The 26,677-nt window shown below is 43.5% G+C and overlaps 2 protein-coding genes across 2 annotated transcripts in view; one reads left to right on the top strand and one right to left on the bottom strand.

The window, feature by feature from the left end:
• Positions 1-2,147: 2,147 nt before the first annotated feature.
• COQ10A (coenzyme Q10A) lies at positions 2,148-5,781 on the top strand. Its single transcript, XM_070409997.1, has 5 exons — positions 2,148-2,296; positions 2,854-3,000; positions 3,745-3,937; positions 4,170-4,271; positions 4,970-5,781. Exons 1-5 carry the CDS (start codon positions 2,163-2,165, stop codon positions 5,135-5,137), a joined length of 744 nt encoding a protein of 247 aa, XP_070266098.1. The 5' UTR covers positions 2,148-2,162; the 3' UTR covers positions 5,138-5,781.
• Positions 5,782-6,682: 901 nt separating this feature from the next.
• Positions 6,683-26,677, bottom strand: part of CS (citrate synthase) — a 32,475-nt gene continuing 12,480 nt past the window's right edge. The window contains exons 2-11 of the mRNA XM_070409996.1: positions 23,158-23,208; positions 22,072-22,179; positions 21,277-21,342; positions 20,577-20,708; positions 20,144-20,332; positions 9,734-9,933; positions 9,101-9,230; positions 8,880-8,981; positions 8,545-8,754; positions 6,683-8,234 (exon numbers count right to left, since the gene is read on the bottom strand). Of these exons, the coding sequence (XP_070266097.1) occupies positions 8,064-8,234; positions 8,545-8,754; positions 8,880-8,981; positions 9,101-9,230; positions 9,734-9,933; positions 20,144-20,332; positions 20,577-20,708; positions 21,277-21,342; positions 22,072-22,179; positions 23,158-23,208 (1,359 nt within the window). The 3' untranslated portion in view covers positions 6,683-8,063. The remainder of the gene's footprint in view (positions 8,235-8,544; positions 8,755-8,879; positions 8,982-9,100; positions 9,231-9,733; positions 9,934-20,143; positions 20,333-20,576; positions 20,709-21,276; positions 21,343-22,071; positions 22,180-23,157; positions 23,209-26,677) is intronic.

The following is a 26,677-nucleotide window of genomic DNA, read 5'->3' as shown; positions in this document are numbered from 1 at the left end:
GTATGTTAGCAAAGAAAAAGAAATGAGATCATTCCCAAACGTGGGGCTTTATATATACATACAAAATAAGGATTAAAGCTAACCGGTTTGGCTCAATGGATAGAGCAGAGCGTCGGCCTGCAGACTCAAGGGTCCCAGGTTCGATTCCGGTCAAGGGCATGTACCTTGGTTGCGGGCACATACCCAGTAGGGAGTGTGCAGGAGGCAGCTGATCGATGTTTCTAACTCTCTATCCCTCTCCCTTCCTCTCTGTAAAAAATCAATAAAATATATATTTTTTAAAAAAGGATTAAAACACCTTCCTTACAAAATGGTAACTAAGCCAGGGTTCAAAGAGAGGAGTCCTGCTCAATAAATTCCATATAAAATGGGCTCAAACTTTAAATCAATCCAGATTCAGTGGAAAGCCCAAAATAAATGTCAATCTCAAGGAGTGGGGGGAGTTGGAGGGTTTATATCTGTTTCCAGGCCTCTGTTTCTGGGCAAGATTTCTCTTTTCCACGTGAATTAGATCTAAAAGGCAACACAGTCTTCAATTATTTTACCTGCCCCCCCACCTCACCCCACCCACATACTACTACTCATACAAAGCTTTCCTGAATGTGAAGAGCGTGACTAAAGATTCAGAAAGCAGAGGAGTAGTATAAATACTATCTTTAATTGTAACAGCAGGCACCACCATTCTTATTTTTTTGTTGTTAATCCTCACCTGAGGATATTTTTCCCCATTGATTTTTAGAGAGTGGAAAGGAGGAATGGGAGGAGGGAGATAGAGGAGAGAGAGAGAGAGAGAGAGAGAGAGAGAGAGAGAGAGATGATTGCTTCCTGCACTCGCCCTGGCTAGGCTGGGAATCAAACTCATGACCCTCCCTTTGGTACACGGGGCCCATGCTCTAACGGTTAGAGTCTAACCACTTAACACCGGCCAGATCGGGCACCACTATTCTTTTTATTTTTTTAAATATATTTTTATTGATTTCAGAGAGAAGGGAGAGGGAGAGAGAGAGAGAGATAGAAACATCAATGACGAGAGAATCATCCATCGGCTGCCTCCTGCAAACCCACATGGGGATCGAGCCCGCAACCCTGGGCTTGTGCCCTGACGGGGGGATGGAACCGTGACCTGGTTCACAGGTTGATGTTCCACCACTGAGCCCCGCCAGCCGGGGCTCCTCCCACTTTTATCACGAGCATTTCCCCTTGTACCACGATGGGAAGCTGCACAGCGACCTTTCATTGCCTGGGTTCCCCTGCCCATGAGGGCTCACCTTTCATCAAACGCATATTTTTCCAGACAAAGATGGATCTCTCCCCTAGGAGTAAGACTGATTCTCCACCTCGACTTCTTTGAATACATATTAAAGGAGAAAACTATGCCAACACTTTGCCCAGGGCCTGGAACATTCATTTCCTTTCTCAAGGGTTTTATGCACAGTACTAAGAGCTGTAGCGACTACAAAGATGAATAGAATTTATGGAACTAACTATAAGCAAGGTGGAATATGATAAAGAGTGGTTCTCAACCTTCTGGCCCTTTAAATACAGTTCCTCATGTTGTGACCCAACCATAAAATTATTTTCGTGGCTTCTTCATAACTGTAATGTTGCTACTGTTATGAATCGTCATGTAAATATCTGATATGCAGGATGGTCTTAGGCGACCCCTGTGAAAGGGTCGTTTGACCGCCAAAGGGGTCGCGACCCACAGGTTGAGAACCGCTGCAAGAGATCAACAGGTATCTGCTGTTGACACGCCCACGACATCATCCTGGCGCTTATGTGTCCGGAGGGTGGCCTGAGACTGGCCAGGTCGTGGGCCCGCGACTCTGCGCCACGGGACCAGGTCTGCAGCGCCTCGCGCACCCGCCGGGGCTCCTGCCAGAGGGTGGAACTACATCTCCCGACAAGCCGCCTGTCTCCTTGCTTCCTCCCTCGCCAGTCCCGAGCCATGGCAACCGCGTGACGTGCGGGTGCAGGGAGCTGCAGGAGCAGCGGTCGCGGCTTCAGTGCTAGCTCACCCCGCTGCCCGGGCGGGCGCACGGCGAGAGGAGCGGCTGCCCCGCGCCACCCCCGCGCTCCCGGAACCGGCCGGGCGTCCGCGCCCTCTGCAGTGAGGAGGGCGCCGCCGGTGTCAGAGCCGCGGGCTGGGGAGGGTCGCGCGCATGGCCTCGGCGGGCGCGCGGCGGCTCCCGGTCGGGACGCGCGCGGCGGCCCAGCGCTGCTGCGGCCTCCCGCTCCGCCCGGGCGCGCGCCCGGCCCCGCCCCCGGGCCCTCCGCGACCGCCGGGACCAATGAGGTGAGAGGGAGGCGCGGGCGGCCGCACGGGCGGAGAGGGGGGTCGCTCCGGACCCCGAAGTTCCGCGGCGGAGGGCTGCAACCCCGGGATGCTAGCGCGGCGCGGGGAGGCAGCGGCCACACCCCTGGGTCCAATGCGCAGCTTTGGGGAACACGGTCTCCAGTTACTCCGGAGGGGAGGTCCCCGGGGTGGGTGCCCAGCCAGCTGTTGCCCCTCGCGGAGTTCGCGCTCGCGGATGCCCGGGCCGCAGCGGGCCTGGCGGGGCCGGGAGCCCAGGAAGTTTCGCAGCTCTCAGCAGCAGCATAGCCCGCAGAGGCCACGGGCAGTTCGCACGCACCGGGCGCTCTCCCGGCTCCTCCCGCGGCGCTGTCCTCTGCCGCCCTCGACCTTTTGCACTCGTGACTGTCTGGCCCGGGAGCCTGGCGGGCTGCAGCAGGTGCTGGGGGAAAAGTTGACTGGACGACCTTCCTCTGGGATGTGCCCTCTTCCCCTTCCCCTGGCAATGGTTGAACACAAAAGAAACCTGACGTTTGTCTCTCCTTTCCTTTCGGGCTTAGATGTCTGATTTCCTGCAGCCTCCTCTTACCCAGGACTGCCCAAGTCTTGGCGGTGGAGGGTGGCTTACCGCCCAGCCGTTCCTTCATGGGCCTTGCTGCCTCCTTCACCAACAAGAGAAAGGCTTACTCCGAGCGTAGGATCATGGGGTGAGCATCCGCCCCTGTCCAGCATCCCTCCACATTCCCTTCCCCTCCAAACAAGTAACTGTGTCCAGGTCAGAATGTAAGGGTAGCAAGATTCATCCCTGCCCATCGCTGATCCTTTATCCTCTCCTGCAGCCTTCCAACCTTAACTCCCCCCTTCTTGATTGCCCTGCATGTACATTATGTGAAATGTGCCTAGAATTGGACAGTATCATAAGTCAACAGGGTATTATTTCTCTGCCGACCTGAGTTTATGTATTCTGAGCACAATATGAAATAGCTAACGCTTACTGAGCACTTGCTACTGCCAGCAGTTAGGATGCTTAGGTATTTTACATAGATTTTTCTCATTTGATCCTTTCAACAAACCTATGAATTCGGTACTGTTATTACCTATGATTTGCAGGTGAGAAAATTGAGGCACAGATCATGTACCTAGGGCTACATTAAGTTGTAGAGCTGGGATTTGAGTCCTTGTATGATTGACAACCTCTGTTCTTCCGAGATGATCCCTCTTAAGATAAAAATAGGTATTAAACGCATTAACTAAACTGTAAAACATAAGGTAACATTAACATCATGAAAATTTGTACACTTGCTTTTGGGAAATCATTCAGGCTTATTTGGGATCTCTAGTTCCTGAACGTGCATGGTTAGTGGGCAAAGGCACTGGGGGGAGTGCACCTCGGGCAAGGAGAAGCCTGAACCAGCTGGCAGTTCCTTGGCCTCTCCGATTCCTTTCCCCAGGTACTCCATGCAGGAGATGTTCGAGGTGGTTTCCAATGTCCAGGAGTACTGCGAGTTTGTGCCATGGTGTAAGAAGTCTTTGGTGGTATCCAGCCGTAAAGGTCACCTGAAGGCCCAGTTGGAGGTCGGCTTTCCACCTGTCATGGAACGTTATACCTCTGCTGTTTCCACCGTCAAACCTCACATGGTCAAGGTGAGGTCTGTCTGAGACAGATTGATCAGGAAGTTTTTTGTGTTCTCTAGCATTTTTACATTCAAGGGCTATCTTGGCCTTTCTTGTAATAATCTTATCTCCACGTCTCAAATACTTCCCTAATAAAATATTAGAAGGAAAATGACTTTCAATTCCTTCTTGTAGTCTCCTATACTTATTATAGATTTTATCCCATTGTGTGATGTTTAACTACCTGACTGCCCTATTCTAGGCGGTTTGCACTGATGGCAAGCTCTTCAATCACTTAGAGACCATTTGGCGGTTCAGTCCTGGTATTCCTGCCTACCCCCGAACTTGCACTGTGGACTTTTCGGTGAGTCAGGAGCCTGTATGACACAGGGACACAACTGGGTATGGGGCCAGAGCTGAGGTACAGTGACAGTTATTTTTAAAAAATTTTTAATTGATTTTTTGGAGACACCGATTTGTTGTTCCACTTATGTATGCATTGATTGCTTATTTGTGCCTTGACCAGAGATTGAACCCGTAACCTTGTCATATTGGGACAATGCTCTAACCACTTGAGCTTCCTGGCCAGGGCTACGTGACAGTTATTATTTTTTTTAAAATATATTTTTATTGATTTCAGAGAGAAAGGAAGTGGGAGAGAGAGAGAGACATCAGTGATGAGAGAGAATCATTGATTGGCCACCTCCTGCATGCCCCACGGGATGGAGCCTGAATCCAGACATGTGCCCTGAACGGGAATTGAACTGTGACATACTGGTTCATAAGTTGATGCTCAACCACTGAGCCACGCCGGCGGGGCATGACAGTTATTCTTTATGCATAGCTAGCACTTGGGACTTCCCAAGTCAATGACACTTTCCACAGATCTGACCTTTTGTCAAACTTGGAACATTGCGCTCAGTCCTAAGTTAGGGCTTTTGAGGGGCTCTAAGGAACTGGCGGGGGAGGGGAAGAAAAGGCGCTGAGTAAGTGTTCTTGCATTTGGCCAGGGACTATCCAACATGATCTTGAAGTTTCTGACTGTCTCTTACCCATTCCCAGATTTCCTTTGAATTTCGTTCTCTGCTGCACTCCCAGCTGGCCTCCATGTTTTTTGATGAGGTTGTCAAAAAGAATGTTGCTGCTTTCGAGCGCCGGGCAGCCACCAAGTTTGGTCCAGAAACAGCCATACCCCGTGAACTGATGTTCCATGAGGTGCACCACAGTTGAGGCAAAAGACTGTTCCTTAGCTTCTCCTTTACTCTCCCTCTCCACCCAATTCTTTTATTTATTTCAATGGACTCCTGCCCCAATCTGAGAAAGAGTCTGTGTTTATAATACTGTTTCCCTCAGTTCTCCAGAAAGGGGGCTCTAAGCTAGCTGGAAATGCTGGGGGAAGAAAAGGCAGGGGGTGTGGAAGGGACACATGCTAAGAAATGGTCAGGCTCATCTTGAGAGCCCTCTAAGCCTGATGCCTGCAGCCTTCACACTGAATTATAATTAGGACTGTGTGGTTATCCCTGAGCCCTGTCAAGGTACCTTAGTGTCTGACCAGGGAAAATAGCAACTTTTCTTAAGGATTGAATAAATTGAGCTTTTTCCTCTACACAGAGGAACTGGATGGTCAATTACTTTTGCTTGCTTGAAATGCCTCAGGGGATGCTAGAGCTCTGGCCACAGCTTAAAATCACATCACCTCACTTCTAAGATATTTCCATGCTAGTGGAGAGCCTGGGGCTTTCTTATCATCAGTGCCACGGGATGAGAAAAAAAAAAAAAGCACTGAACAGAGTTATACTTTTGGGATGTACCGTATTCTTCCACTTGGCCTGAGTTTTTATAAAATGTCAATAAATTAATTGTGGCAATGTGAATTTGGCTTTTTAAATTATTTATTGACTTGAGAAAGACAGACATTGATTTGTTGCTCCACCCATTTATGCATTCATTGGTTGTTTCCTGTATTGCCCTTGACCGGAGATGGAACTGCAACTTTGGCATATTGGGACGACACTCTAACCAACTAAGCTACCTTGCCAGGGCTTGGCTTTTTGGTATTGTTTCTTGAGAGAATAATATAGATATAGCAGAGTAGAAGAAAGTCATGGCTTCCTTCCTAGGGGAGTGAAGGTGCAGGCCTCTTGAACATAGTGTCCTTGCTAACTATAGTAGTACATTCTACAAGCCAGGACCTAGTACCCACTCCCTTGCCTATTAATAGACTTTTTCAGAAGGTCAGTTGCAGCAGGAGTCTCAGGATAGAGTGATCTGGCCTCAGTCCTCCCATATAACTGATGCCCTCAGGAACAGTTATGGGAGGCTGCAAAGAAGAATAGGCATTCCATGAAGTACCAGAGCACTCTAGTGGTTCACACCCTGAGCTAGCTGTTCCATTCCTATTTGTCCTGGGCATAGCTTGTTCCTTTCACCTAGTGGGCTGGACCAGTGTCCTTGAATTCGTCACATCAGCAGTTGTGACAAATTCTCTGCAATCAGCTGTCTCAGCTGTAGTCCTTGAGTGTTCTACCTTACAACAAAATTAGGAAGGATGGCGGCTAAAGGTCAAGGACTTCTAACCTTGAGAAAAGACAGAAATCTCCTTTGGCAATCTCATAGGGAGCCTGTCTTCAGATTAGGGTAAGGAAATGTCAAACCTACCTAAAAATAGAGAGATCTACATGATAACCTATAACCCATTTAAGTCCAGGACCCTGCCAGCCAGATTTCTTACCTCATAATAGATTCTCCCAGGACTTATATAATAGCAGGCTCAAGCATTGTTAATAAAAACATTTATTTTGCATTTTATACAGAACAACCTGAAGTCTGCATCATGACTTGACAAGTTACCCAGGTTTACAGACAGTGTGTCCATCTGAACAGCGTGGTTCTGGGGATTAGGGATCCACACACACAGGCAGGAGTTGTGAGGGAGTAAGGAGGCACCGCAGGAGTGTATTTCAGTCCTTTCTTAGAGGAAAGGCAGCAGAGCGTTCTGAGTCACCGAAAACGTGTGCAGACGGGGCTTCTAAAACCAACACTATACTGTGAGCTCTTGGGGGTGGGGCAGGCAGGTAAGGACCTTGATAAATAAAGGGATACTTTCTTGTGGCAGGGGATGAGGAGGGAAGCTTACCACTCTTAATGCCCTCAGCCCTAGGACCTGATATTCAAAGGAGACCATGTCCAAACTTCAATCTTTTTCCTGCTCAGAAAAAGGTGCTAGTATCCCTGGGATCAAGACCATGAAGGTATCATGCTGGTCATTCCTATAGCCCTAGTCTATGGCCCACAGCATACTAAAATAAAGGGAGAAAAAGTCAGAGGGTAATGGCTAAAAAAACTTAGTTCATTTTAAGCACTGATAAAGCCAAATGACTGGGCAAGACCCTATCTCAGACTGGTTTTGTACAATCTGCAGAAAGGTCTCAGTCGGGAGGGACAGAGGAGAAGAAGGTCTGGAGCACCCTCCGCTGGAGGTGCAGCACATACAGAAAATCTCAAAGGAGGTATTCAAGTAGTGGAGAATAGAAATTGCAGCAACACAATTTTTATGGGATAATTTTAAAAAGAAATAAACATCAGACACTGGGTACCAGTAACAACAAGTGCCATGGGCTTTATGGTCACCTGGTAGCGTAAAAAAAAAAAAAAAATTACCCAAAGCATATCCAGCTAACCAACAGGTTTTGCCAGGAAGTGTCTGCACATGGGAGAGAGCAACAGGGCTTAGTACAGCTGATAATCCAACATGATTCCTATGGAAACAGAAGGGGCAGAGTCCTGGTGTGCTGGCCCACTGAGGACTGGGCAGAACAAGTAACTGCAGATTCTCTGCAGTCAGCTGTGACCCAGGGAAAGAGGAGCCAGATTCTCACTCTAGAGATGGTGTGGGGGCCAGACCTAACCCACACATGCATTAGTCCTAGTCATCCTACAGTTGATGGGCAACTCACACCGGTCAGGGGAAAGGAGCTGGTCAGGGAAAGAGGGGTCACTTTTCATTTTTTAAAGTCTTAATTTATATTTTAACCTCAAACTTATTACCAGTGCTCAGATACAACGTAAGTCTTTACAAGCCCCCTGAAACAAAACAAAAGTATACTTTTTTTGAAGCTCCCTCACTTCTGGTAGTTAGTTTCCCCCGTCTCCAGTTTTACCCTGACTTAGAGTCCACAAACTTCATCAGACCATCCGTGCTCATGGACTTGGGCCTCTCTAGAGGGAAGCCTAGGGCTCGGCTCCAGATGAGCTGTGCCAGTACACCCAATGCTCGTGACACCCCGAACAGCACTGTGTAGTAATTCATCTCCGTCATGCCATAGTACTGTAAGGGAGAAGAGAAAAGTGTTTTGTTAAAGGCCCAGAGCTAGTGGCATTTACAAATCCAGGATTATAGAAACCTTAACCCAGGCAGCCTTAAACAGAAATGACACCGGGGAAAGTATAGCAATTGTGATTCCGAAAAGAGAGCATCCTTTTCTCCTGCCCACACCTCCCCAACCATAGGCAATGCGATCAAAAAGGTAAGGAAAGAGATATGAGTCCCTGCTCTGACCAGGGAATTGATTTTGTGCGTGGCAGGGAACAGCAGTGTTTGGTAAAACGAAAGGGAAAGCAGGGAAGAGAGGACTCACCTGGAGCAGTACCCCACTGTGTGCATCTACATTGGGCCAAGGATTCTTGGCCTTGCCCTGCTCTAAGAGGACATTGGGCACAATCTTGTACAGCTGAGCAACCAGCTTAAACATGGGGTCATTAGGCAGGTGTTTCAGAGCAAACTCTCGCTGACACGTATATCGTGGGTCAGTCTTTCTCAGTACTGCATGGCCATAGCCTGGGACAACCTATAAAGAGTGAGAGGGAGAAAAGCGAGTTATATTCTCTGGTGGAGATTCTTCTTTTCTAAATTCTTCAGGATAGACTGATGGGCGGGGGAGCTCCTTCTCTAAGGACCACTTCTCAAGCTTACCCGCCCTGAGTTGAGTGTGTTCCAGATGTAGTCTCGTAACTTCTCATCTGACACATCTTTGCCAACTTCCTTCTGAAGATGTGTCAGCCAGACAAGCACTTCCTATAGATAAGAGGTTTGGGGAATAAGAGTGTCAATACATATGCCAAGGAGAACGCTAAGATCAGAAACAAAAGCATGGGATGAAGAAAAAACACGGAACAGGAAAAGAATAGCTTTACCTGATTTGCCAATCCATGTAGGGGCCCTGCCAGCCCATTCATAGCTGCTGCAAAGGACAGGTAGGGGTCTGAAAGGGCACTGCCAACTAAGTGGCTGGTATGGGCACTTACATTGCCACCTTCATGGTCACTGTGGAGAAATAAGAAAGGAGAGTCAAGGCCAAGAAAAGGGAAAAAAGGGTCAGACATGGAAACACAGACCTTGTTGTTCTTATTTGTCATATGCTAGCCTAGTTATGGGCTACACCAGCCTGTAGCCAGCCAGTTATTCATAAGCTCTTGTAAAAGGTGTCCCAAGCTCATGACCCGCCTTTGTGTACTGGTTGATGATGCCTGTGTGCCAAGCTTCCCGGCTCTCACTCCAGCTTTAATAGCAATGGCCAGAAGAGGGAGCTCCTGGAAAGCTAGAGAAAAACCTAATGTGAGCAGCTGGTACCTTTCTCAACTAGAAGCACTGTCTGTTCTCATGCCTCTTAACCTTCTTTACTAGATCCCTTTCTTGCCTTGTATCATCCCTTATACCATTTTCCCATCACCGTGCTGCCTATTGCCTATTCCCAGATGAGGAGACTTTTAAGAAGCTTTTCTTAAACTTCCCCACCAATCCAGGCTTGGTTGCTGGATCTAGCTCACCTGTGAATGGTGAGGTACAAGCGCATGAGCTCAGTAAACTGAGCATCAGTATAGCCTAACATGTTGGTGAAATTGTGGGACCAGTCCAGCTTAGAGTCAATGGCCCCAATACTGCTGCCCTCCCGGTACAGATTCCGGTAGATCTTTGCAGCAACACAAGGTAGCTTTGCGATCAGATCCATACAATCTTCGTAAATCAACTGAAGGGAAGAAGAGGAAAATGGAGAAGGAAAAAAAAATTATCAACAAAGAATTAGGCAGGAATGCTATTTGTCCTCCATATAGCCCAGGATCAGGCTACTTGGGCTGATGGTGACACGCTGAGTGATTATATACCGAGTAACAACAATAACCATTTAACTGAATAACTATGACCCAGGCACTGCACTGGATTATTCACTCATACTACTCTAGACACATTAAAACAGCGGTTGCCAACTGGTGGTTCGCGAGGTCTGAAAGGTTGGCGACTGCTACATTAAAACATTATTCCCAATTTTTACAATTCTACCGCGTACACAATGACCTCCATTTCACAGATGAGGGAACTGAAGCTCAGAGCATTCAGTGAAATGCCAGTCATATTGTGAACCATATATATTTAATCATGTTCTTTCCCTCTATGACTTTGCCCTCAATGAATGTGCTAAGAAACTAGATTTTATTTTATTTTATTTTTTATTTTTTTTTTTATATTTTATTGATTTTCACAGAGAGGAAGGGAGAGAGACAGAGAGCCAGAAACATCAATGAGAGAGACATCGATCAGCTGCCTCCTGCACATCTCCCACTGGGGATGCGCTTGCAACCCAGGTACATGCCCTTTACCGGAATCGAACCTGGGACCCCTCAGTCCGCAGGCCGACGCTCCATCCACTGAGCCAAACCGGCTTCGGCCTGGATTTTATTTTTTAAATATACTAGAGACCCATTGCACGAAGAGATTCGTGCAATAGGCCTTCCCTTCCCCTGGCTGCCGGCACCGGTTTTCCTCCGGCACCCGGGACCCAGGCCTTCGCTCAGGATGGAGCCTTTGGTCTTCGCTCCGCCGCATGCAAATTAACCACCATCTTTGTCGGGTTAATTTGCATACTCTCCTGATTGGGGTGTGTAGCAGAGGGACGGTTAATTTACATGTTTGTCTATTATTAGGTAAGATTTTTATTAATTTCAGAGAGGAAGGAGAGGGAGAGATAAAAACATCAATGAGAGAGAAGCATTGATCAGCTACCTCCCCTACTGGGGATCGAGCCTGCAACCTGGGCAGGTGCCCTTGACCTGAATCGAACTGGGGACCCTTTAGTCCACAGGCTGATGCTCTATCCACTGAGCCAGACCAGCTAGGGCAGAAACTAGGTTTCAATAATTAATTTCATGTTCCCTCTTTCAAAGAAAATTCACCATATATGCCAAGGGTCAAACATTGGTATTCAACTGTTAGTTTATAGCAAAGGCTTCCTTTTTTTTTTTTTTTTTTAAGAATAGTTTATTGGCCCTGGCTGGTTTGGCTCAGTGGATAGAGCGTCGGCCTGCGGACTCAGGGGTCCCAGGTTCGATTCCGGCCAAGGGCATGTGCCTTGGTTGCAGGCACATCCCCAGTGGGGAGTGTGCAGGAGGCAGCTGATCGATGTTTCTCTCTCATCGATGTTTCTAACTCTCTATCCCTCTCCCTTCCTCTCTGTGGAAAATCAATAAAATATATTAAAAAAAAAAAAAAAAAAAAAAAAGAATAGTTTATTGATTTTTAGAGAGAGAGGAAGGAAGAGGGAAGAGAATAGAAACATCAAAGGCACAACATGATTGGCTGCCTCCTGTGTGCACCCTACTGGAATCCAGCCCTATGTATACTATGTTTTTTCCCTATATATACATACCTATGAATTTAATGTATAAATTAGTGACAGAAAGAGATTAACAACTAATAAAACAATTATAATATACTGTAATAAAAGCTATGTGAATGTGGTCTGTCTCTCAAAATATTTTATTGTGCCATACTCACCTTCTCACTTAAACGAAGTACTTTATAGCTTCTGTTTAGAATATCCAAATTGCCAGCATCACTATTCTTTATGTTTTGGGACCATTATTTAGTAAAATGAAGGTTACTGCAATATCTCGAAAACTCAGCCAGCTAAGTGACTAACAATGAAGATACATACACTGGACAAAGGGAAGATTCACATCCCAATGGATGCAGCAGGATAATTCAACCTTTAAAACTTACGAATTGTTGATTTTCTGGAATTTTCCACTTAGTATTTTGGGACCACGGTTAACTGAAATCATGGAAAGTGAAACCAGGGATAGATAGGTGCTGTGTAGTATAATTGTTTTTTAAAGGCAGAGTTGAACTTTTGTTGCAATTCAGCAATCTTCTGATAGAAAGTTGTTTCTCTTTGCGGGGGAAGGACCCTATCTCTAAGCCTATATTGATAGGCTAGCTACACGATTTGTCTTTGTAGTGAGGGATATAGATTTCTTTCTTTCTTTCTTTCTTTTTTTTTTTAAAATATATTTTATTGATTTTTTACAGAGAGGAAGGGAGAGAGATAGAGAGTTAGAAACATCGATGAGAGAGAAACATCGATCAGCTGCCTCCTGCACATCTCCTACTGGGGATGTGCCCGCAACCAATGTACATGCCCTTGACCGGAATCGAACCTGGGACCCTTGAGTCCGCAGGCCGACGCTCTATCCACTGAGCCAAACCGGTTTCGGCTATAGATTTCTTTAAAAAAATTTTTTTCTTGATTTTAGAGTGGAAGGGGGAGGAAGAGAGAGAGAGAGAGAAAGATCAATGTGAGAGAGAAACATCGATCAGTTACCTCCCAAAAGTGCCTCAAACCCATACAACCCAGGCATGTGCCCTTGACTGGGAATCGAACTGGCAACCTCCTGGTGCACAAGATGACATCCAACCAACTGAGCCACACTGGCCAGGGCAAGGCTTCCAGTTTTTAAGCACTTACTACAGCGGGTACTGTGCTAGATACGTCATTTGCACTTTTTAATTTTCTTACAATAATCCTGTAAGGTAACATAGCCCTCATGTTACAAATAAGGAAATTAGGGCTTGGCCAGGTTGAGTAACTTACGCAAGACTGTCCATGTAGCTAATAAGCATCATCTAGCTTAAACAATTAACTCCTGGCCACTTTTGTTTCACCTATACCAGTGGTCGGCAAACTCATTAGTCAACAGAGCCAAATATCAACAGTACAACGATTGGAATTTCTTTTGAGAGCCAAATTTTTTAAACTTAAACTATATAGGTAGGTACACTGTTATTAACTTAATTAGGGTACTCCTAAGGCTTAGGAAGAGCCACACTCAAGGGGCCAAAGAGCCGCATGTGGTTTGCGAGCCGCAGTTTGCTGACCACGGACCTATACCATACTTCTCCTTCTCACTTCTCAAATTATTTTGAGTTAAACACAGACATCATATATGTGTTTCAATATGTAAATATTTAAGCATGTATGTCTAAAAGATAAAGATCCTTCATAGCCGAAACCGGTTTGGCTCAGTGGATGGAGCGTCAGCCTGCGGACTGAGGGGTCCCGGGTTCGATTCCGGTCAAGGGCATGTGCCTGGGTTGTGGGCACATCCCCAGTGGGGGGTGTGCAGGAGGCAGTTGATCGATGTTTCTCATCGATGTTTCTAACTCTCTCTCTCCCTTCCTCTCTGTAAAAAACCAATAAAATATATTAAAAAAAAAAAAAGATCCTTCATAAACCCAAATCACAAAACCATTATCCTACTGATTAAAATTTAATTTAATATTTAATGATATCAGTATCATTAAATATCTTCTCAGTATTCAATTTAAGTCCCCTTCTGGGCTCTCCTTTATTTTCACTTTTTAAACTTTTTATTGAATTTATTGAGGTGACACTGGTTAACAAAATTATCCAGGTTTCAGGCAGACAATGCCACAACACATCATCTGTACACTGTATTGTGTGTTTACCATCCCAAGTCTCTCTCTCTCTCTTTTTAAAATTATTATTATTTTAAAATATATTTTATTGATTTTTTACAGAGAAGAAGGGTGAGGGATAGAGAGTTAGAAACATCAATGAGAGAGAAACATCGACCAGCTGCCTCCTGCATACTCCCTACTAGGTATGTGCCCGCGACCAAGGCACATGCCCCTGACCAGAATTGAACCCGGGACCCTCGAGTCCGCAGGCCGACATTCTATCCACTGAGCCACACTGGTTAGGGCAAGTCTCTCTCTTTTTAAAAACACATTTTTATTGGTTTCAGAGAGGAAGGGATAGGGAGAGATAGAAACATCAATGATGAGAGAGAATCATCGATCAACTGCCTCCTACACACCCTATTGGGGATTGAGCCTGCAACCCAGGAATCAAACTGCGACATCCTGGTTCATAGAGCAATGCTCAACCACTGAGCCACACCGGCTGGGCCCAAGTCTCTTTTTTTAAATTTGTAATTTATTTGTGGGAAATCAGATCATTTCTTCTGTAGAATTTCCCCGAGTTTGCTGGCTATATACCTGTGATGTTCCTCTGTCAACTGTATTTCCTACAAACTGAAAGTTAGATTTAGAGGCTGGAGCAGATTCAGGTTCAATTTTTTTAAGCAAGACTATTTGATAATTTTGTTGTGTTCATTTGTTAAGAGAAATGTAGCTGGTTGTCTCTCTTTTTGTGATGTTAAAAGCTTGCTTAATTTTTATGACTCAATTTTATTTTCTCAAAGGGATTTTAAGTTCCTTTAGGGAAGAGACAGGGTTTTAGTTTAGTTTTGTTTTTTAAATATAAAAAATGTATTGATTGACCTGAGAGAGAGGAAGGGAGAGAAACATCGATTTGTTTTTATTTATGCATTCATTGGTTGATTCCTGTATATGCCCTTACCAGGGATCAAACCCACAACTTTGGTTTATCGGACGATGCTCTAACCAGCGGCTTTTATCCAGTTTCATGTACATAGAAAGCATGGAGTAAATACTTGCCGATTGGTGTTACATAGTGCTATCCCATCAAGCTAACTGGTTAAAGGCTCCTACAAGAAGTCATGAAGGCCTGACAGGTGTGGCTCAATGGTTGAGCATTGACCCAGGAACCAAGAGGTCACTGGTTTGATTCCTGGTCAGGGCACATGCCTGGGTTGTGGGCTCGATCCCCAGTATGGGGAGTGTAGGAGGCAGCCTATCGATGATGTTTCTCTCTCAGCAATGTTTCTATCTCTCTAACCCTCTCTCTTCTTCTCCTTAGAAATCAATAAAAACATATTTTAAAAAAAGTCATGCCCTAGCCGGTTTTGCTCAGTGGATAGAGCGTCGACCTGAGGACTTGAGGGTCCCAGGTTCGAGTCTGGTCAAGAGCATGTACCTTGCCCTAACCGGTTTGGCTCAGTGGGTAGAGTGTCGGCCTGCGGACTGAAGGGTCTCAGGCTCGGTTCTAGTCAAGGGCATGTACCTTGGTTGCGGGCACATCCCCAGTGGGGGGTGTGCAGGAGGCAGCTGATTGATGTTTCTCTCTCAGGATGTTTCTAACTCTATCCCTCTCCCTTCCTCTCTGTAAAAAATCAATAAAATATATTTTTTAAAAAAGTCATGAAGTTTCAGTAGTTCTATTGGAACTAAGAGTAAAATGGATAATAACCAGCCTAAATGAGTTAATCCCAATGAAGTCATCTATATTCACTCAGTGAATTTTGTCAGTGCCACCAGAATTCAGTGAGAATACTGCCAAAATAAAAGCTATTTTTAAAAAAATATATTTTTTATTGATTTCAGAGAGGAAGGGAGAGAGAGACAGAAACATCAATGATGAGAGAGAATCATTGATTGGCTGCCTCCTGCACGCCCCACACTGGGGATTGAGCCTGCAACTCAGGCATGTGCCCTGACCGATAATCAAACTTGGGACCTTTCTGTCTGCAGGCTGACACTCTTTCCACTGAGCCACACTGGCTGGGCTAAAAGCTATTTTAAGTAAGAAATACTTAGTTAACACTCTGTAAGTTCTCAGATTCCTTACATGACAATCATACTATTAACTATACCTCTTTGCAGATTTACATCCCCCAAGGAAGTAGGTTACTTCTAAAGCCTGCATCAAGGATAGGCAGTTCTGAGGGACTAGATTCACTGGCAGAATGACAGGAACAAGATCTCAGGCTAGGCAAACTGGTATCTGTGAAGTATATACTAACTTTCAAAATCATCTGGAATGTATGAATGGCCAAATCATAAAGAAACTGCAAAAATGAGATTGTTTCACCTTCTACAAGTGAGGATGAAGTTTATAAAACATCAGATCAGGTATAACAGTGTGGGATCCTTACCCTTTTTGTAGTGGTCAATGCTGTACAGTTAAAGAGAGGTTAAGAACAAAAATAAAACAGCAATAATAAAAAAAATCTGGCAGAGAACCCTTGCTTATTCATTCTTTAATAAGCAAAGATTGGAGTGCTATTTTAGCTTGTACCAACTCATTATCTACAAAGCCTTGGAAAAAGAGACGTTAAAACACACCACCATCACAACTGTCTGGAATAAAGGTAACAAAATTGACCATAACTGTCATCGAGAGTCACCGTCTCTAATGCTAGTAAAATTCTGGCCAAATACTTAGCTATCAATCATTAAGAAGACACAGAAGAAAAAACGTTAGTATTAATAGTGAAGAAAGCCCAGAGTAGAGCAAACTCAAATTTGAATTTTCTCTCTACTTAATTTTTCTAACCCTCAGATTTCCCAGTTAGTAAAATGGGAAGAACAGCATCTACCTCATAGGGTTGTGCTGAGGATTAAATCGGATGATGAACATAAAGCACTTAAGTATATTTGGCATGTTTTCAAGGGCTGTTAGGTGTTAAGATGATTTGATTATAAACAGCTTCAAAACCTACATATACTGTTGTTATAGGCCTTACAAAAGGTGATATTATAAGCAAAACTTGATCTGCCAGCTATTTGCCAAATTTTACTCAACATTTACTTAAGGCTACTTCACAATTAAACAGCTGGGTTGTATCGTAGTAATTTCCTGGTCTTGAGTGAAGTTAAGCCAAAAAGAAAGAGTCCTAACTCAACTCAAGAGGTTACACTATCTAAAGTCATATGAACTGTGATGGAAAAAATGTTGGAGGCAGATTATTCTTTTTTTAAAAGTATTTTTACTGATTTCAGAGAAGAAGGGAGAGGAAAAGAGAGAGAGAAATATCACTGATGAGAGAGAATCATTGATTGGATGCCTCCTATATGCTCCCTAACTGGGGACCAAGCCCACAATCCAGGCATGCGTTCTTGACCAGAATCGAACCCAGGACCCTCCAGTCCGCAGGCTGACACTTTATTCACTGAACCAAATCAGCTAGGGCAGATTATTCTCTTGAGATATATGTAAAAAAACAAGATGAACCAATGATCCCAATAAAGACTCAGATCACATATAAACTTAACATAAAATTTTAAATAGAAATAACCAGCTGAATGCTACAATGTAATTCTTCTTAAACAGTCCATGGTTAAATTAACCAAAACAGAAAACTGACCTGAAATAGCATGTCTGATCTTTACTAGTAAGAGTTACAAGATGTGCCCTCCTTCTTTGAAATCAATAAAAATATATTTTAAAAAAAGATACAAGATGTAGCAGCAAAAACAGCATGAAGCACCACTAAACTAAAGCACCAAAACCCAGTGCTAATTTTTGTGTAGTGTGAACATATTAGACACACACCCTAAGGCTGACAAATACATGACTTATAGCTTGTACTCTCCAGAAGATCGGCAAACTTAGATGACAACTCACAAACAGATGATGGTAGAACAATCAATCAATGGCTACACTAAAATGGAGGCAATAGCAAGCAGAGGAGCACATTTTAGTGATTCAACAAAGGACAGTGTGAAGCAATGCAGCATGTTTGGATGCCTGCGGAGTGTCTTGTAGGCATCCATTAAAAAGTAGAAGCTGGCCCTAACCGGTTTGGCTCAGTGGATAGAGCGTCGGCCTGCGGACTGGAGGGTCCCAGGTTCGATTCCCATCAAGGGCATGTACCTTGGTTTCGGGCACATCCCCAGTAGGAGGTGTGCAGGAGGCAGCTGACTGATTTAAAAAAAAAAAAAAAAAAAGTAGAAACTGTTCTCTCCTCATGACAATCAAGTAGAAACTCACTTCTGGGTGGTAAGTTTCTAAAAGATGAGTTTTGAAGAACTATAGGTCTTTTTTAGCTTAAAAAAATATGTATATATATTTATTGATTTCAGAGACAAAGGGAGAGGGAGAAAGAGACAGAAACATCAATGAGAGAGAATAATTGACTGGCTGCCTCCTGCATGCCCCAACCTGGCACATGCCCTTGACCAGAATTCAACCTAGGACCATTCAGTCCGAAGGCCGACGCTCTATCCATTAAGCCAAACCGGCTAAGGAACTGCAGCCGGTTGATTTAATCTTTTGTTGTATGGTGACCCACACAGGTAACAATCACCTGAATAGCATTTAAAAAGAGAAAATGAGGAAGGAGACTTGACTTGGGGTGGTAAACAAACAATATAATATATGGATGATATAATTCAGAATTATATACCTGAAACCTATATAATTTTATTAACCAACATTACCCCAATAAATTTAATTTAAAAAAAGGGGGGGAAATGAAAAGCAATATATTCAGGTTATATAGCTTTCTGAATCTACTGATGTGCAGCTCTATAAATGCTTTAAGTGCTTGTAAATGTGTATATTCTGTGCCACTCCAATACCCTCCTCCTCCTCAATGCCAAACAGACTAATATCAACTGCAAACTCTCCCTCCCTCCTTCCCCCAACAGCAAACATAATTCTCTATACACAGTTGGCATCAAATAAATATTGACCAACCAAATGAAGCAGGATTTGACAAAATCCCAAGGGGATTTCATCAGACTAGTGGACCGTGGTATGGCCCACAGACTATTCTGTGTCTTGCATCATAGTAAACTCTTTCAGGATCACTTGGTGGTTAGCATCTTATTATCAAAATCACTTAGTGTACCTGTTTTGCAAAAGGGAACTCTCGTGTTCCTACATTACCTGTCTCTGAATAAGAAACAAAAGAAAATGAGATGTGCTCCTGTAAACTTAACCAGAAATCTTGTACTTTACCCAGTGTTTATGAGTATATGGGGGACTGCAAAGGGGATGGAAGGAATTAGATGTTCTGTATGGGACAAGGCACAACAGTCTTCTACTACAACTACAGAGTACAAATATTTCATTTTCAGAAAATAAAGCTCAGAATCCTGGATCTTCTGGGATACGAACTGCCCTCCCACTCCCGACAGGTATCTTGAGTGGGCTAGTTCAGAACTGTGGCTGATTGGCATCAGTCCTCCCAGACTCTAGAGTTGCCTTAGTTGCCATTCTCAAGATTCTCATTTGAAGAGGAAGACATGGGACCTTTGAATTTAGTGTGAGACTGCACTATGAATTCTTCCTCAGGGACCCTGTAGTTAAATCACACCCTTTTCTTTCTTTTTAAAAAAAAATTGATTTGAGAGACAGGAAGTGAAAGAGAAACATCAATTTGTTGATCCACTTATCTATGCATTATTGGTTGATTCTATTTTTTTAAAAAATTGTAATATTTTTATTTTAAAGAACTTTTTATTGATTTCAGAGAGAGGAAGGGAGAGGGGGAGAAAGAAAACGTCAATGATGAGAGAGAGCCCTGGCTGGTTTGGCTCAGTGGTTAGAGTGTTGGCCTGTGGAGTGAAGGGTCCCAGGCTTGATTCTGGTCAGGAGCACATGCCTGGGTTGCAGGCTTGATACTCAGTAGGGGGTGTGCAGGAGGCAGCCGATCGATGATTCTCTCTCATCATTGATGTTTCTCTCTCTCCCTCTCCCTTCCTCTCTGAAATCAATTAAAAAAAAAAAAAGATGAGAGAATCATTGATTGGCTGCCTTCTGCATGCCCCTACTGGGGGATTGAGCCAGCAACCCAGGTATGTGCCCTGATGGGGATTCGAACCATGACCTCCTGGTTCATGGGTCGATTCTCAATAACTGAGCAACACTGGCCAGGCTGGTTGATTCTTTCATGTGCCCTGACTGGAGAGCAAATGCATAACCTTGGTGTGGACAAAGTCACATCCTTTTCAATTGTTCCAACAGCCCTGTGTACATATTTCAACAGGGTTTTACAGAATTAGAGTTTCTTTTTTACATCTATACCACCCTAAACAAACTAACAACTTTGGTGATAGAAAGCATGCTCCATATACCCAAAGACAAAAAGCAAGCCACAATAAAAAATAGTTAAATATGTTTTTGGCATAACTCAGGAGTAAATTTTCCTAAAGATTCTATATTCTTTTTCTTCCTTCACATTCTATTCTCTGAATCCCCATCACACATCAATCACTGCACCAAAATTACCTACCTCCCAGTACTTGGTTCGGCTGATACCCTCTGCATATGCTCGGGCAAAGTTGCTTTCACTATTGAGGGCTGTAATGGCTGCACTGAGCTGAGACATGGGGTGTAGATTGTTGGGAAAGTTGTCCAGCATGGTGACCACATGGGAAGGCAGAGCTGCCCTCTTTGCCCACTCTTTTGAGAGCCACGACACCTGTAAAAAAGGATACATTGCTCAACAAGGCAAGGAAAAAGAAGAGAAAAGGACAGTGACATATGAGTAAGAAAATACAAGCAAATTCAATCCAATCTGCTTATACGCAGAACTCTGCTCTGATTCCTCCCGTTCACTGTACATCTCTGTAAACTACCACCAACAGCCAGACCAGGATGAAGTGTTAGAAATTAGAGAAAAGCAAAGGAGGGGAATGAGAAAGGCCAATGTCCTTCAGCTTTACCTGTTCCTCTGTTGGGATTTTCCCAGTTACCAGCAGCCAAAATAAGCCCTCTGGCAGGGGTTCTTCCCCACCCTTAGCCTTGGGCAGCAGTTTCTGACATTCAGGGATACTGTAGCCACGGAAACGGATGCCCTTGAAGGAGAAGAGTGAGAATGTTATACAACTTAAATGTATTAGCCTGGAAATAATTGACTGGTCCTACTCTTATCAGACATTTCAACAAATTAGAGTAGGACTTTTAAAACTTAAATCTTCATAAAACTTACTTCTGCTTTGTACTTTTACTAGCTGGTTTATTAAAAAGGTAAACTCGCCCTAGCTGGTTTGGCTCAATGGATAGAGCGTTGGCCTGTGAAGTGAAAGGTCCCAGGTTCGATTCCGGTCAAAGGCACGTGCCCGGATTGTGGGCTGGATCCCCAGTGGGGGACTTGCAGGGGGCAGCCGGTCAATGATTTTCTCTCATCATGGATGTTTCTCTCTCCCTCCCTTTTCCTTCCTCTCTGAAATCAATAAAAATATATTTAAAAAAAAAAAGGTAAACTTATTTTTCAGTTATTCCATATATACCTATTTTCAAGCTTCCAAAATATAAAGGAAGGTGCTTTATTTTGTTCTCCTTACCCTTAGTGGTCTAAAACACGGTGTGCACAACAGTCAGTAAACACAATAATTATTAGTGATTAACATGAAGGTCTCTTACCTCATCAGGATCAAGAACTGATGTTTCGTATACCAATCCCTTCATGCCTCTCATGCCACCATACATCTAAAGAAAAGAAGAGGATGCAACCAATGGTCAGAATAATTCAGGCTAGAGCTTGTTAGTGCTTTGTGGGATCTGGGAGAGGTCATTTATCTCTGACTTACAAGACTTCATTTGGGAGAGATGATTTCCAATGAGTTAACTTATTACAGTATGGAACTTTGCAAGGGAACCTACTAATGTTGGAAATGAAATTTTTAAATTGAGAAATAACTATCTTTATTTGATGTTTCTGCCTCTGTTTGCTTCCTTTTCCTGTTGAATTTTATTTTTTCTCATGCCCACTGTTACTCCCTCATTCCCACCAAGCAAAGTAAACAGAATGGGATCTACTATAGGGGAAGGAGATAAGAGACTAATGGCTAAACACGCTGTGGAATTATCATCTGAGCTGCTCAGACTCTTAGGGCTAGAAGAGAAGCCATCCTAAAGCTGTTCTAGCGGGCCTGGATGGTGGGTACAAAGTCGACTCAAAGACAGAGAGCACTGGCTCCAAAACCTAGGGTGTTGGAAAGAGAAATAGAAATTTCATTCATGCCTCCCATTGGTGAATTAGGTTAGGCTCAACTATTAAATCTAAAGAAAATAAGTCTAATTTCTAATAAAAATCATTAAGCACCAACATTTCCTTATATAGAACAGAATGCTTTTGAATAGTCAGTGAAGAGAACAATACTTTTGCTAAAGCACATTACAGAGCTACTTTTCCAGCCAAATTCCCACAACCCTTACCATGTCCACAGTGATCTGGCCCACCACTGTCTTCCCATGTTGTTGCCTGAAGGCCTTAACTCTGGCCTGCTCCTTAGGTATTAGGTCAGCCAACACATCCTTCAAATTCTAAAAAGAGAAATAGGCTAAGTTATGGTCAAAATGCTGACTACAGAGAAGTAGGTATATGAAGACTTTTTTTTTTTAACTTGGTTTTCTCTACCTGCCAGGGAAGACTGGTCAACTACTCTACATATGAGGTTAAAAGAATTAGGTGGAGCTCTGGCAGGGTGGCTCAGTTGGTCAGAGTGTTGTCTTGATATGCCAAGGTTTTGGGTTTGATCCCGTCAGGGCACATAGAAGCCATCAACCAATGAATGCATAAGTAAGTGGAATAACAAATCTCTCTCTCTCTCTCTCTCTCTCTCTCTCTCTCTCCCTGCCCTTCCTGTCTTTCTAAAAACCAATTAAAAGAACTAGGCAGAGGGAAAGGAGAATAGGGAGTTGTTTTAATGGATACAGAATTTCAATTTGGGAACATGAAAAAGTTCTGGGGATGGACAGTGCTGATGACTGTGCAATAATGTGAATGTACTTACTACCACTGAGCTAATACACTTAAAAATGGTTAAAAGGGCAAATTTTATGGTTTGTATATTTTAGCAATTTTTTAAAAAAAGATTAGGCATGCCCGGCTGGCAAGCTCAGTGGTTGAGTGTTGACCTATGAACCAGGAGGTTGCAGTTCAATTTCTGGTCAAGGCACATGCCCGGTTGCAGGCTCAATCCCCAGCAGGGGTTGTGCTGGAGGCAGCCCATCAATGATTCTCTCTTTCATCATTGATGTTACTCTCTCTCTCTCCCTTCCTCTCTGAAATCAATAAAAACAGTAAATTTTTTAAAAGATTAGGCAAAAACATTTTATATTCTGATCTCACTACACTATTGAATAAATGACTTCTTACAATAATAGTTATAACAATAATAACAAACACCCCCAGAAGATTAGAATAATGATGAATCTGGGTGATAGCCAAACCACCCCCCAACCCTATCCCAGGATCAGGCTGCTTCAATGATTCTCAGTCTTTTTTCCCCCAAAACTTACCGCGGAGGAAGCACTAGCATGGCGGGCAGCAAGAACAAGACAGGATGCATTCTGCAAAGAAAACACAAAAATTTATGCAATAGTTATTCCTCCCTCCTATGTATTAACAAGAAGTGACAGTGACTCAACCTGTATTCATCTTAGCCTCTAAGGACAGTTTGACATAAAAAAAAGCTGCAAAAGGCCCTGAATAGCTTGGAAGGAGTTACCAAGTCTGGAGGCAGCAATCGGGTTTAGCTCTGCTTTTTGCATCCAGAGTTTCTTTAGCATCCCCTGAAGACAGACTCTCTTCCATCATCTGGGTTCCAGGGCTGGGCTTTGTTAGGCACAGAGGAAAGGACAGAAATGCTGTTACAGAGTACCTAGTCCATCCCAATCTAGCTCTTAATAATTCTGAGTGGCCCTGAGAAAAGCAAATGAGGGAACTGATCGATTACTTAGCCCTGCTGGTAAAATCAGGCACCTAGTAGTGTTTTGGCAACACTTCCAACCTTTCCAGTCAGCCTAGGAGAGCCCACAGGCCAAGACTGACTATGGGAACATTACCTCAAATGCTCCTGGAAAAAGCACACAGACAGAACATCCTCAAACTGACAACCGACAGGAGGCTACTCGGCAACAGCAATGGAAACTGGAAAATCATCTTCCAAGTGCTGAGAGAATTAAGCTAGAGTTGTGTACTAGGTGAGAAAGTATCTTAAAGGAGGTGAAATGAAGGCATTTCAGACAAACAAAAGGTGACAGTTTATTGCCTCTACACCTGAACCCAAAAGGATTTTTAAAGATACACTTCAGGAAGAAAATTATCCAGAAAGATGGACCTGAGATTCAAGAAGGCTGTAGGTTTTATTCCCCGTCAGGGCACATATGTACGTTGTGGTTCAGGGCATGTGTGGGAGATAACTGATCAATGTTTCTCTCTCACATCAATGTTTTTCCTTCTCCCTCTCCCTCCCCCTTCCTCTCCTACAGTCAGTAAAACATAAAAATAAAATAAAAAAGGCTATATTATAATCCTTACTACAAAGACAAATAGCATAGCTAGCCTATTAATATGTTTAGAGATAGGGTTTTTTCCCCCCAAAGAGAAACAGCTATGAGAAGATTGCTGACCTGCAACAAAAAGTTCAACACTGCCTTTAAAAAACCAATTAAACTACATAGCACCTATCCCTGGTTTTGCTTTCCATGGTTTCAGTTAACCATGGTCTAAAAAAAGCTAAATGGAAAATTCCAGAAATCAACATTTCATGTTTTTTTTCCTAGTATATTTTTATTAATTTTAGAGAGGTGGAGAAAGGAAGCGATAGAAATATCAATGAGAGAGAATCACCGATCGGCTGCCTCCTGCATGCCCCCCACTGGGGATCGAGCCTGCAACCCTGGCATGTGCCCTGACCGGGAATCGAACCGTGTGACCTCTTGGTTCATAAGTTGACACTCAACCACTGAGCCACACTGGCCAGGCAACAATTCATAAGGTTTAAAGGTCGCATTATCTTGCTGCATCCCACTGGGATGTGAACCTTCCCTTTGTCCAGTGTATGTATCCACACTGTTAGTCACTTAGTTGGCTGAGTTATCAGATCCACAGTTGAGATATCACAGTGCTTGTGTTCAAGTAACCCTCATTTTACTTAATAATAGTCCCAAAAAATAAAGAGTAGTGATGATGGCAATTTGGATATGCTAAACAGAAGCCATAAAGTGCTTCCTTTAGGTGAGAAGGTTTAAGTATAGCACAATAAAATATTTTGAGACAGACCACATTCACACAACTTTTATTACAGTACTAGAGACCCCCCTCCCACTGGTCATTCCAGAAGGTCGTTCTGCATTCTGCTGTTTGGTCTAATTAGCATATCAGCTATTATATAGGATATTGTTATAATTGTTTTATTATTAGTTATTATTGTTAACCTATTACTGTCAGTAATTTATAAATTACTCAGGTATGTATGTACAGGGAAAAACATAGGGTTCAGTACTATTTGTGGTTTTGGGCATCCACTGGGAGTCATGGAACGTAACCCCTATGGCAGTGGTTCTCAACCTTCTGGCACTTTAAATACAGTTCCTCATGTTGTGACCCAACCATAAAATTATTTTCGTTGCTACTTCATAACTATAATGTTGCTACTGTTATGAATCATAATGTAAATATCTGATATGTAGGATGGTCTTAGGCGACCCCTGTGAAAGGGTCGTTCGACCGCCAAAGGGGTCACGATCCACAGGTTGAGAACCGCTGCCCTATGGACAAGGTTTGACTACTGGGCTAACTAGCTATAAGGGGTTAGACAAGGAGATATAACTTTTCTGCATGAGATGATTTTGAAGATAAAATGAGATCGTCAAAATAAGCCCCCGTTTCCCCATCTGTAATGTGGTGTTATTACTGACTACACAACTCAATAGGGTTATTTTGTGATAAAATGAATGTGAAAGCACTTTGCAAACTAAAAGGATCACACACATACAAACTGAACCTGGAGCAAGTCCACACCTCCCTCCCCCTTGCCAAAAGGCCAGAAGCACCTTTTCTAGTAAATATTGTCTTACTGCCTAGTTGCACTGAAAATCATTTGAACCAGTGATACTGTATAAATTCCAAAAAGCTACATGCCTAGGATGAGAGTTCAGTAGGGCTTGAGGCTTTTTTTAGATTTCAGTGTCCCTCTTTCTGTTGTGGCAGTACCAAGGATTGAAAAGAGAAGTGACTCTTCAGAAAAAGGTTATTTTTAAAAGAATCAATCCACCTTAGCTGGTTTGCTCAGTGGATAAGAGCATCAGCCCTTGGACTGAAGGGTCCCGGGTTCGATTCCAGTCAAGGGCACATACCTTGGTTGCAGGTTCCCCAGCCCTGGTTGGGGTGCATGCAGGAGACAACCAATCGATATGTCTCTCTCACATCAATGTTTCTTTGTCTCTCCCTCTCCCTTCCACTCTCTCTAAAAAAATCAATGGAAAAATATCCTCAGGTGAGGATTAACAAAATAAAATAAAAAATCAATCTAAGGTAAAAGCCTGAAAAGGTGGTGGGAACAGAGTGCAGGGGGTCAATGAGAGGGGGAAAGGGGGGAACATCTATAATACTTTCAACAATAAAGATATAGGTATAGATATAGTTATCTATATCTATAGATATCTATATCTATATCTAAAGCTACATTCAGAGAGCATAGGCAAACTATCCCTAAAGCAAAGGCAGAACACCTCAACTTGTTAATCAGAGTGTCTGTCATAACTCCTTTCCTTAACTTCTTAAAGAGTTTCCTCTAGTTAACTGAGGACCATTTGGGCAAGAAGTAAACAACACAAAGAGCCCTTTAGGACAAATGGGAGCTGGACCCAACACTAAAGAGATAACTTTTCCTATTCTTAATAGTCACCAAAAAAGGGACAAGAAAAAACATATGAATAAGTCAAACTATTGTTCTACGGAGCTAATAGCCATGTTCAAGCTATTCCATGCTCAATGGTCCCACAGATCCCCTATTATAGAGGCCCCATCTCCCAG

The sequence above is a fragment of the Myotis yumanensis genome, unplaced genomic scaffold (assembly GCF_028538775.1).
Source record: "Myotis yumanensis isolate MYYU_CA2020_CCGP unplaced genomic scaffold, mMyoYum1.0.hap1 SCAF_3, whole genome shotgun sequence".
In the NCBI taxonomy this organism is placed as follows: domain Eukaryota; kingdom Metazoa; phylum Chordata; class Mammalia; order Chiroptera; family Vespertilionidae; genus Myotis; species Myotis yumanensis.
The sequence above is the reverse complement of the archived record's forward strand: the minus strand, read 5'-3'. Positions and strand labels throughout refer to the sequence as shown.